The sequence below is a fragment of the Molothrus ater genome, chromosome 3, assembly GCF_012460135.2.
Source record: "Molothrus ater isolate BHLD 08-10-18 breed brown headed cowbird chromosome 3, BPBGC_Mater_1.1, whole genome shotgun sequence".
Classification (NCBI taxonomy): domain Eukaryota; kingdom Metazoa; phylum Chordata; class Aves; order Passeriformes; family Icteridae; genus Molothrus; species Molothrus ater.
In genome coordinates, this window is record NC_050480.2 from 44,837,686 (window position 1) to 44,851,026 (window position 13,341).

At 34.5% G+C, this 13,341-nt stretch overlaps 1 protein-coding gene across 1 annotated transcript in view; it reads left to right on the forward strand.

Annotated features, from left to right (window-relative positions):
• Positions 1-13,341, forward strand: part of RYR2 (ryanodine receptor 2) — a 385,720-nt gene that overhangs the window by 93,363 nt on the left and 279,016 nt on the right. Inside the window, 1 exon segment of the mRNA XM_054514420.1 lies at positions 3,227-3,346. Within this exon segment, the coding sequence (XP_054370395.1) occupies positions 3,227-3,346 (120 nt within the window).

Below are 13,341 nucleotides of genomic sequence, written 5' to 3' on the forward strand. Positions count from 1 at the left end.
CCACTTACCAGTCTGCTTTAAAGAAATGTAATGTAATGGAATTATGTATCTTAATATAATTCTGCAGCACAGTCAAGTTGAATATCTATAGGAAATCTTCTGAACACATAGTCAGTAAGTGTTGGAAGACTGAATCTAATGTGAAGCCTATATTAGACAACTCTATAATGATTGGCACAGAAATGCAAAGTAACTTAGAGCTCTGTGTGTGTGTGACACTCATTATCTGTAATTACCTTTCATGTGATCTGACAATGGCATCACATCTTTCTTAACCTCTGTGCCAGTTGTTTCAACACTACCTGGACTAGAACAGTAAGTTCCACAACACTGTGACTCTGAGGCCTGAATTAAGAGAACATTTTTTGTGAACATCTCCATAGAAAACAAAGAAAATATAACAGAGTTGAAATTTAGTTTGTTTTAATGAACATGTCCTACCAACCCTGAAGCAAACTTTGGAAAATGGTATGGGAGAGTGATTGACTTTCATTAACTTGTAAGCATTTATTAATAAAATGTCTTTTTTTTGTTTGCCAAGTATGTAACAAAATAATCTGTGTATGCCACACACTGCACAGAGAAGGAAGACAAAAACGTTTGCAAAATGTATCGAGTAAGTTTGTGTGTCAAGAAATTTAGCATTTGCTGTATTCCTGTTCTTAATCCATTGGCAGTCAGCATCTGCATTATACATGTGCGCCTGGTAATTGAGCTTAATTGGTTTACAGGGAAGTGTATAATACATTAGATCATTAACTAAAATTAAGTATGTTAGGGACTTGCTCCAAACCAACTTATATTTTGCTGCTGTCAGCATGCAATAATTTTTGTAGATGGGGTATGTCGAGCACTTTTCAGATGTTCTCTAAAAACCTGGCTTACAATGGTAGAAAATGGGGCAATACAAAACGAAATTAGTGGTTCATTTCAGTAGAAAGTTGCCTTATTATGTTGTTTGCTTCTGGCTGTGGAGGTACAATGTTCGAATCTTCTTTAGCGCTGCTTTGTGGAGACAATTCTAGGACAATGGTGACAGGGTTACTGAAATTTTGATTCTGCTGGGGTGGTTACTTCAGGAAGAAGTAGGCTAGGAAGAGAAAGAAGAAGGAGAGTGTATTTCTATAGCTTCAATCTTAACATCATTATTTTTAACCTGAAAAGAAACTTTATTTTAATCAAATGTAATTAAGATTAGGAAATAGTAATTTAGTGCTTTAAAAAGTAAACACAACCAACAACTTGCTCTCCCCCCCAAATGCTCTGGGTTTTAAAAGATTTAGCTTTACAAAGAGTACACAACAAAGCTGTTAGGTCTGTATGTGTGGTCTTTTCCATCCTTGATATTGGCCTTCAGGGATTTTTCTTTGTTAGCTGTGATTTTACGTTGTGAGCTTCACCAGTAGCGTATGCATGTTTTACGTTTTTTGGATTTAATGCCTGACTGGAAGCAGTTATTACTTTTCACCTCTACAATTGACTGTGGATTGCAGCATGGGCACTTCTGCTGGTATACAAGGAAAATTGCTTTACCTACACTTACCTTTTACATATGGGAACAATTAAAAAAGGGTAGCAGAAATTAATTTTTTCGAGTGTCCGATTAAACCCTATGTAAGCTCCTGTTCTTTTCTGATTGAGATACAATTTAATTTAGTCTAGTTAAATTATTTGTGTGAAGTAAATGGAACAAATGAAAAACTAGCTTAATTCAGGATAAATGTTTATGGGTGGCTTCAAATGATTCAGTTCAATTTAAATTCAGGCGTTCATTTAATTTGATGAACTTTTCTGAATGTCCCTCTGTAGCAAACTGCCTATAAGAACAACTCCTTTGGTAAACATTCCTGCTTTAATGCATGCATTTTTCAAGTCATAGCCTGCTTCCAGTTGCACACTTCATCCTGTAGTTCTATTGTTCTATTTATTGAATTTTATTTACAGTGTTCAATATGTCCTCTTCATAGTAATTAATTTGAAATTTATTATTGGAAACTCATAAATGAATTGGCAGAATGCATAGAGAGATGCTATTTTTTCTATTCTAAAACAAAAAATCTTTGCTAGAAAATAGATTCATTGCAACACAATTTCTTCTTTAACTGGAACCATATTTCTACAGAGATTCTTAAGCTGCTGATTGTGTTACTTAAAAGAACTGTGATTTAAATAAGGGTCTGCCTCTGTTTTTTAGGGCTTGTTGATAAGATCTTTTACTATTACTACACAGTAAATAGTCTTGTAAAATTTTAGTTAATACATATTAAGGACTAAGGAACACACTGTTTGCTTTGCTGTGTACAAGATATCATTGCTTTCTCCTAGACCTTCCTTTCTTTGAAATACTTAGCAGAGCCATGGGACAGCTCTCCCAATAACTTATTTTCCCTTTTAATTCTGAGTATTTCCTGTCTGTCTTTATATGCTTGCACATTAGGATAAGCACAGAGCACTTAATAAAAAAGTTCATTAAGTCTATTAAACTCAGTATAAGATAGTGGTAGTACTTTCTCTGATTAGCTTCAGCACTCTGCTTAGTCATCATACTTTTGTTATCTTCTATCACAGTCTTTCTTGCTTGCAAAGGTCTCAGCAAGTCACCACACCTCCTTCTGTTAAGAAACTGTGGGTAGTTCTCTCCACAGCTTTTACAAGGAGCAGCAGTGAATAGGCACTAGCTTTTTGGAAGTAAAATCTTTTATTTATACAAGATTATGCTTTTCAACTAAGTGCAAAAACCACTAATTTATGAACTATTTGTACAAAATGACTCTGAAGATAGGAAGAATATTTTTTTCCTTATTTCCTTATTTCTTTACAACCTTCTAAGCAAGTTGCACTAACTAGAATACATGCAGTATATACACAAACAAGTTAATTCACATGTATATGGTACCCATCAATTAACTGATTTGAAGCTTTTCTACTTCTTTGCATTGTATGGCTGACCTCTGAAAGAAATACTAATTCCTGTGTACTTTGTGTGTAGTTAAAATAAAACTCCTGCTCTGACTTTTATTACCAGGATAGGTAAACAGAAAAAATTCTTTTAATTGATTTGCTCACATTTGCAATTCAAAATAAAAAAAATATGCTGGGGTTTGATTCTGCTTGTGTTCAGGGAAAACAGTTTGTGCATTTAACAATTATTTTCTAAAAGCTTCCATAAGTCTTACTGGGTCAGAAACATAACCCTAGTTCTCTTTTTGCTTTTTCTTTTTGGTAGGATGATGAAGTGGTTCTGCAGTGCACTGCAACCGTTCACAAGGAGCAACAGAAATTGTGTCTTGCTGCAGAAGGATTTGGCAACAGGCTTTGCTTTTTGGAATCCACATCAAATTCTAAGGTACCACTGAGTGTTTTAATTGTCATTTCATGTCACAAAGCAACAATAGTTGTAACATTGCTTGCTTTGATGTAATATACACAAATCTGTGGAGGAGAAGGGACAAATCAAGTCTATCAAGAATAAAAGGAATATTTAATGCCCATTAAATGAATAATTTTTCCTTTGTCCTTTGGCTGGAGTCTAGTGTGGTGTTTTCAATTGATTTTAATTTACTTTAAAACTAGTTAGCTGCAGAAGACCACCCCAAATAATATGCTTGTTATTTTGCTTGTCTGAACTCAGTTGCAGTAAGCCACAGAGCAACTTGTGTATTGCAAATTGAGAGACAAGGTGATTGCTCTGATTCTAACTTCACAGAAAAGAAAGCGATTATTATATTTGTAGCAAGTTTTTATTCTGTGTCATTTATGTTGAAATGGTTATTACTTTGAGACCTGATTCCCTATCTGAGCATAGTGCTACTATCAAAATGGCCTCATCTAACACATTTTATCTAAGCCTCCTCTAACTGTGGTATATATGCAGTAGATAGTTTCAAAAATAACTATGCTATTTATTGCAAAGAAGGGGTTGTGTTTCACAATCACATATGCTCAAATAAATATTATGAAGACAAAAATGGGCCTCCTGAGGGCAGAACTGGTTTTGTGGACAAAGAAATGGATATACTTGGACATTTTTTTCATAGAAAGGAAAGAATGTTGTTTAACATACTTTTTTCTTTAGTTAAAATATAAATATTCAACAAGAAAATATAATAAAGGTAAAGCATCTGAAAAGACATCTAGAAAGATTTAGAACAAAAAATGATGGTTATCTTGCCAGCTTTCATAACATCACTTTGATTTTCTCTGATACTTCACAGAGTAATGCTTCATTTTCTGTCTCATCATTTTGAATGCATTATTCATAATAATAAATTTTTCACTAGGATATTAATGATTCATTATAATAGCAGTGATCTTGATGAAGTAATTCATGCTACTCTGTTTTAAATGAATCTTTTTAACAATAAAAATGTCCTAGGATAGAAGTGGTTGTAGTTCTATTTGCCTGTGAGGCCTGAAAGATTTATTTAATGAACTTCTTATCATCCAGTAGGTCTGGATATTAGATCTAGTCTCTCTCTTCCCATATAAAACTCCTGAATATTCCTGTCTTTGAGGAATACAGTGTAGATTTTAAATCAATTTTGTATGCTTGTTTGCTGATGCTGCTTTTTCTCCTTGTTTTATGAAACAATCTGTATTCTTCTCATTCTTCATGAGCTTGGGGCAAAAAAAAAACAAACAAAAGAAAGCCCATGCAGCTCATCTGTGTTTTAATTTTTGAGGGCTGACAGTTGCTAGGATGAACTCATCTGAAGTCATTCGTAGATATAAATACTAAGGGAGCCATAAAATTATCAAATCCTTAAAGCAAAGTTGACTATAAATAACAGTAAATAAATTTATTTTTTATCCCTCATGTCTGTATCCGTAGAATGTTACTGTTGCATTATATAAGGAGGAACATAGGAAATATTCAAAGAGGTGTGATAATCTGAAAATAGTTCCAACAGAATTCTTGAGCCTGTTAAAATGCATGTCTTAGAGACTGTTTTCCAGGTAGAGTGGGATTGTGATGCCCTTTAATGCAAATAGAAGTGGAGCATCTGATTTACAGGCAAGGATCAAGGCTAATAGACTTCAGCTATCATCTTGGACTTGCATTTTTGAGAATGCTTGTTGCTGTGCTGTGCTTTTCTCCAGTGTCTTTCAGGATGTGGGTCCTCACGGTGTAGCTGACGTTTTATTAGCACAACTTCTTTGTGTGCACTTTCCTGCCCCAGGATCATGAAATAACTCACACTATTTAAGTAATGGTCAAATTGAAGATATATCTTGATAAAATAATTTGCTAACAGTGGACTATTAATACTTATCTCTGTACAGCAATAACACTGGGAGATAAGGCAGAAGATTAATAGGCAAAGTAAAACAAGTTCACTCACCTGTTCCCATGAGCAGCCAGGTGTTCATCCTGAGGAAAGCAAGGCTTTACTGTGAATCATGGTGGCTTGTGAAGACAAATACTGTCATTCTGATCACTCCCTGCTTCCTTTTTCATCTTCCCTCCTGAGCATGAGGTCATATGGTCTGGAATATCCCTTGGGTTTGTTGGAGTCTGCTGTCCTGGCAATGTCCCCTCACAACTCCTTGTGACCTCAGCCTGCTTGGTTGAGGACCAGAAAGGTCTTGTCATTGAGCAATTTGCAGCCTTGCACTAATTGACCCTATATACTGAAGAGCAAGATAAGAGATAAACAAGACATCAGGTCTAAATTATGTGTAATTTTACTACAAGGAGACAGTCCTGAATATAAAACATACAGGCTTGCCCAAGATAGAGTCATGACTACCTCATCTGTAGAGGTGTAGTAGCCCAAGAAAAAATATTTCTATATCAATTTCTACCAATTTCAAAGTAAATCTGTCTCAAAAGAGATCTTCTAGGAATAGGTTGGAAGTGTCAAGTGTATAACAATATTAGATTTATAAACCATCAAAAATTTTTAACATTGAAAAAGCTGTAGCAGCAAGAACAAAACCCAAGGAGGACATGCTGAAGACAAAATTTAAAATGCTTACTTTCCTCATCTCATGTGATTATTTCTTCAGCAAGTTTTGTCATATATATAGCATGAATTTTTATTTCATGAAGCAGAAAATAAGGGATGGCTGTCTTCAGGAAAAAAAAAGGCAAAAGTCTCATTGTCATGGTTTGACCCCAGCCAGCAACCAAAGCCCACAGAGAGTGCTCGCTCACTCCCCCAGTGGGGTCAGGGGTGGGACCAGGGAGAGAACCAGAAGGGTAAAACTGAGAAAGCAGAAAAGGCCTTGGCTCTGTGCAAGACCTGCTCAGCAATAACAAAAACATCTTTATATTATCAACCCCGTGTTCAGCACAAATCCAAAACACAGCCCTGTACCAGCCAGTGGGCAGAAAATTACCTCGACTCCAGCCAAAATCAGCAGACCTGTAAACTTCTGTTTAGGCAAATGTCTATAGGTAATTTTGCTTTATCATTGCTTGCTGTACTTTTAAATTCATCCCTTTTATTAAAACATGAATTAACTTATCTCAAGATCAGTGAGATCTATTTCTTTACATTTGAATGTTAGTTGTTGCTTTCTTTATATAAACATATTGGTCATAGGAGGAAGTCTCTTCATTAAAAGATGTTGTCTTGCTAGTGAAGTAAATTTTCTTTAGACTTAAATAGTGCATAGATTGCTGAAAAGGAAACAAGGTGGAACTGTGTTTTAACAGCTTCTGAAAACTATTCCTGTCCATAGTGCAGAATGAAAAATATGAAGCTCTGGGTCAGTCACAAAGGTGGTGTTGATCCCTTGTGAATGACTGCAGAGCAGAACACTGAAAACTAAGTTAGGCTTTTCTAAATGGCATAAGGGTTTGGGTTTTTTTCCTGTTTCTATGGCAGGTGGTAAACTCTTATTCATTTCATTCTGCCCTGAGGTATGGCCCTACTTTACATCATTAAAAAGTACTGATAAAAACTATGTGTGGGGCTTTTTTCCCTCTTGAAGTCTCTCTAATTTGAACTTGAGAGAGGGGAGGATAACATAGTGAGGGTTTTTGAAGGTCTAAAAAGGCCACCCAATTTTTTTTGGTGTTTTTTTTTTCTCGCCTTCATTTAACTTTTTGAAGAAGGCAAGAAGGCAGTGCAGTGTGTGATCCTATGGTTTGATCTTTTTTACATATACTAAGTTTCAGTGCTGAGAGCAGAGTCCAGAAACTGATAATAATTCTATTTGTAAAGTTAAGGAGATATTTCAAATGGAAGACTTTGATAACTTATTTTCCATTTTGCTTTTGAAGAATCTCTTCTGTATCAGAGCAGAATGGTTCTTCAGACTTGGTGTATGCCAGTTGGTTGTGAATTCTGACTGCATTATCCAGAGTATGTCAGTGATGCTCTGTTGTTTGTTGGCCCCTAGATGCTACTGTTGTGTAAGGAAGTAGAAAAAAAGCCTGATGGTAAGAGTGACATATTGCTTCTTGTGCTGACAAATAAAAATAATTAGATTTTTATCTTTGCCCTTTTTTTAGTCAAATGAATTGGCTGGAGCTGGACAGGTGGCCATGCTTAAAGGGAAGAGGACAATGTGGGGAGGGTGACTGGAGGCGGTTATACCTGGCACAGACCAGGCTACATGGAAGTATGATTCTTTAGGTATTTATGCAAGCTGTGTCCATGCCAGCAGTCAAATTATGTATGGATGTGTCTGGAGAAGGATGTCATCCTGAATGGTGGGACATTGGCCTGAACTCCTGTACCCTGATTGCCTCTGGGAGAAAAAAATCTTTTCTCTGTTTGTCTTCCAGAGCGTAAGATCTGAAGGCAAGGGTTGCCTTCTTTTTTTGTCTTTTACAGCAAACGTATTCTCAGTGGCCAAGACAAATAATCTGTCTCCAGAGAGACTGAGTCTGAAATTCTCTCTGACAGCTGAGAAACAGTACCTGCATTGTGCACAGTTTTTGATTGTGTAAATCCAAATAGATAAAAAAGCATGTGGTGTCTATTAACATATGGATGCAAGCAGATACTTTTTGAGCAGTCAAAAGTTTGGTTTGTCCTCAGAAATTAGATTAGTGTTGTTTGCTTGTGTTTACATTGGGTCATTCTCTGAATATGTCATTTAGTAAGGTGGTTGGTGGAATTTTTTTAATGTAATTGCTGTGGTTCATTTCTGTACATGAGTTTCCACTTCATCCTTTTCTAATAAGTAAAAAAATTTGTAGCTGCACCTCTAGGGCCATTTAAATTGCTTTTGTGTCATATTGCCAAAATGATTATTCCCTTTTAATGATAAAGATAGCATTTAATCTTATGTTCAGAGGACTCCATTTAGCCAACTTTGACTAAAACGGGTGATTTAAATAATTTAAATTGAGAGAATTTATGAATATTTGCACATTACTTGGCCTACTTGACATACATAAATTAGACACAGGTAGATGAAGTCTTCATAGGTGTAGATCAGACAGGATTTTGTTCAGTGAGTCATTCTTTCTCAGTAAAATGCTCTCTAGGAGTAATGTAAATAAAAACAGTGTGTTTCACAACATTTTATATAGTTTTATGCAACATAGGGTTTACAAATTTTTGAAAATTATCTTTATTATTTATGTATATCCAAATCAGTTTTTACTTCTTGTAACTATTGTATGAATTTTGAGCCTAAATGCAGATGGGTAGTTATATTCATCAGACCTGATTGTGATCCTTGCAATTAGTCCCAGAAACCAACATAAGTTTATTGAGATGGAAATTAAACAATTTGAAATGAACATGAAACATTTGGACTGTGAAAAACACTATCAGATCTCCATGGCTGTAAAGCAGCAATAGAAATATGGCTTTTATGTCAGCTGAATATTGTGGGCATTGGTCCTAGGTATAGTAATATAGAATATTTGTACTGTCACCTGTAACTCAGGTAGTTTTTAAAAAGAAAACAAAATGTGTGATATCAAGCAGGTCACCAAAGACTAAACAGTGTAATAATCATAGATCCGATCTGTGAAACCTTAGTATTTTCATTTTTCATTATATCTCCTGTTGAAGCAGATATTTGAAGTTTTAAATTCACACAGGAATCGATTATTTCTGACCTTGAAGAAATTTTTTTTATCAAATCTAGTTTTGCCTGAGATATACATTGAGTTTTAGCTTAATAAGGCATTATTTGCTACAAAATTTGAATTTAAAACTCTTCCTATCTTCAAACTACATTCATAAATGGAAAAGAGTTTCTTTTTAAATGATGCTCACTTACTTAATATTTTTAAAAGTAAGACATTATTATAGGCCAGTTTTCTGGTTTTGGGGATAACCCTGAATGCTTAATACTAATTATTTGGAACCCATGGAGTTTTATTATAAAACTTTAAATGTACTTTAATGTATTGTGTACTTGGGATTTTCTAGTCAAAATGTATTTTAGAAATATGTAACACTGTAATCGATAAAGCACCTGGGAAAACACTTCCAAAGGAAAGTTCTGAATTCCTAAATATGCTGGTAGAGTTCATGACATGTAACCTGAACATACAGTGACAAAAACTGAAAGATAGAATCAAAGTAATATTGTAGGTCAGTTTAGTTGATGATAATACTCCAAGTGATGGCACTGAATGAAAGGATAGTACATATGATATCTATGCTTGCATCATGTCTGCTATTGATGAAACAATGCAAGAAAGATTTCAAAATCTCATTTTTTAAAATATTAGTGAGTTGTTTCACACTATTAGTGACATAGGCCATCCATTCAAGAAACTTAGCCCAAAGTTATAAAATTTATGAAATTTAATGAACAAAACATGAGTTGTAATTTCTCCAGATGAAATGTGGTTTGCAACTTTCATCATTATCTAAATGTATGTTAAAAACAAACAACCCTAAATGTTTACAAACCCACATATAATGTGGCTGTTTTGGGTGTTTTTTCTTTGTTTGTGTAGGGTTTTTTTTTTTGTTTTTTTTTGGTGTTTGTTTTCATTTGTGTGGTTTTTTTTTGTTTTTTTTTTTGTAGAACAGATGTAGGAATTCCACTTTTGGTCTAAAATAAGTGAAGAAAACCTGAAAAATCCCATTAAATCAATTTTCCTTTATAATTATATATCCCAGTAACTGTTTAGGCATCTTATTACTTAAAGATTAAAATGTAAAAAGAAGTAGATATTATGCTGAAAAATCTTGCCTGAGATATGGCTGTAACACAAACACTGTGATCAAATGAAGTCAGATATGTGGTGTACAGTCCTGTAATTGGTTTGGTAAGTTTCTACAGGCTTCTAAAAGCCTGCCAGTTTGCTGTGATTTATTTCCTGAGTCCTAACATTTTTAGCTCAGTTCCTAGTAAAAAGGAAAGTTGCTGTCATTGCATGATCGGTTTATCTATTTGCATTTTGAACAGTCTGTTCAAAGCAGTGCCTTCATCCAAGTGCACAGTTGATGGCTTCTGATGGTTGGGTTTTTCTTTTCCCCCATTTAGTATATAAACCTTGTGACTCTTTAATAATCTTGGGACTATATGTTAAGGACTACAAACAGATTACTCGTCTTCACCAAATGCAGTAACTGTAGTAAAATACAATAAGAAAGTCCTTGAAAGATAAATAAGTGATATATAGAGGAAATAAAAAATATTTTGAGGTAGGAGTTCTTATTTGGGTACATTCATGTCTGATGGGAGTTTGAGTGCTGGTTTTTCAGTGCAAGCTCCCCCCAGAAGCTTCAGGCTTGCTGCCTTACCCTGGGAAACTGAACATCACAAGGTTGCACAGCTGGCATGTTCTGCCAAGTCCCCCGGAGCTCAGCATTTTAAATATTTTCTCTGAAGGGTTAGAGTGAAATGTACTTCATTAGTACATGCAGAGTAGTTACAAAGCAGTCATTTGAGTTTTAATTAGACTGATATGTAGCCACACATCTGAAAACCTGAAAAAACATTAATAAATCTGTGTTTCAAGCTAAGAACACATAAAAGTATAAATGCTTATTTTAAGCTTTTCAGATGAACGTTTGTCTAAAACAGCAGTTCCAAATTAGCTTTGTACCGTCTTTGCACTTTAAGTCATGGTATTGCTACTTTGTACTCAGTATTTTTAAGAACTGTTAGTCTAAATTTGGTCCAGCAGACTCTTATGAATAATCTTAGCCCAATGGGCTCTCAGAAATTAGGGCAAAGAAATGTGGCCTATTAATGAGAAAATCTGTGTTTGAGGTATCTAATATTGATCATATCCGAAACAAAATGGAAAAAAGAGTATAAAATATTTTTTTATGTCTTAAGACTTTTTGAGACAGATCTTTTAGGTTGTGATTTTTAAGATTTTAGACTTTACCTCCTGTTTACTTCCCCATGAAAAAGGAGGAAGATTATTTGTGCTTTTGTAGCAACTGACAAATGCTGTAATTTGTTATCATAAAAAGAATATTTTCATCAATAAATTGAGAGTTTTAGTTTATAAATAGTCTGAATTGGATGAGCGAAGTTCGGCCAGTGGAAGTAGTTTGGAGTTTGAAGATGTATGCTTTGTGACCCTGTATTTGAAACCCAAATGCAAATTGTTTTAGTAACTTTCCTAGTGCTGACTGTTGGGTTACCATATACAAATACAAGATTAACTTTTTATGGTTTCACAAACAAAAGAACAGTTGCTTTATTTTGCATTAAAAAAACTCAGGCCAGATGGTAAAATAAGTTATTATGCGCCTGAAGATTTTGTGTAAATGCTCAAGGTTACAGTTCAGGCTGCTTTTCCTGAGTGTTTAATTGTTTCTGAATAACTGCTGAATGTCTGCTGTTTGTTTGAAAACCTGTACATAATAGAGATGAATGTGAATATGTGAATAATGCTAATGGATATTATGGAGCTTTAACTCCTTCCAAGTTCTCTTTTTCTTCCCTACGGGATATAAAGAATATATTTAGTAGTGGGAAGTTTATTCCATCTTCCAGGTATTTGTACTCTTGTCTTGGCATATTTACGAAGACACCTCGCACAAAAGTGTTGCCTTTTTGTGAGCAGTGACTTTTTACATGTGATTAAAAATCAGGAAACTAATGTCACTGGGCTGATTTCAAACATCTGATACAATCTTCCCTTAATACTTCAAACTCTGCTTCTCTCCCACATATAAATGTCTTTTAATGATAACCTGAAATTCTTACATCCCTGTTTTCTTGGTGTTTCTCCTAGTATTGACCAATTATATTTGCACAGTACAAAGTTTACAGCTGGCGATAAGGCAATAATTGACAGAACTGCAAATCAAAATAAAGAGTTGTTCAAATGGCTTTAGATAATGTAGGATGAATTAGTTTTGATAGTTTAAGATGCTTTAAACAGCCAAGGTATGTCTTGATCTTTAAAGGAAACAGCAGGGACAAGCTATTTCTACATGAAGGAAAATTGCAAATCCGTGACATTTTGAGTACTGCGAGAGAAAAAGAAACAGGGCTAACACAGGACTTGCATGAGAAGGTTGGACAGAGGTCCCAGAAAGCAAACAAATATTCTGCTCAGTGCAATATGAAATACGAACTGACTTTCTAAGAAACCATTTGAGTGCCCATTATTCAATAAATTAGAAAGCCCGTCAATACAGAATTTCTCTTTCTAGTGTATGTAAGTTGATTGAGTATTAGCAAATAAAAAGGCCAATAGAAATTAAGTCAAATTGCAATAAGGTCTTATTTTTAAATAAGAAACATGCCTAGTTTGATTAGCTGTTTTAAGAATAAAGCTTAATAAGCTTTGAGTGCCATATTTGATTTGGTTGGTCTGAAGTACACTAACAATAAATTAAGCCTCTTTAGGCTGATACATTTGAAAAATGCATCATAGATTAATGACTCTGCAAGTCTTCATTAGCTCAAATTGGCAAAATAATTCCTTTTTGTTTTGCATGTTTCTGCCTAATTTATCATGGAGGTGATACACACAACTGTCTACATAATTCTTACTAAATTTTTTTTGTCTATAGAAAGGAGAATTCCTTAGAATAATTAATGAAAAAAAAATTGGTTATTTTGAAGAACTTACAATTATGTGGATTTTTTTTGGTCTGTTTTTTAGAAAATAAACCAATACCAGACAATTGAAAGGTTATTTTAAACCCCAGCATAGACAGGGACCTGAGTAAGGGAGTGAAACCTTTCCCTGGGTAGTTGAAAGTTAAGTTATTGGCAAATTAAAATTAGAACCATCTAGAAAATGATATGTGCTTGTGTGTAATAGGTGTCTGCAAAAGTTCTGTAGTTATCTTTTTATCTGATGTCAGAATGTGAAATTCTGAAGAAGAAGATCTTGACTCTCTGATAAAGGAGGAAACGCCAGGTTGGTCAATGATCTAAACGAATGCCATACTCTCATGTAGGGGTGAAATCTGTGAACTTGTTATACTCCTCCTCATT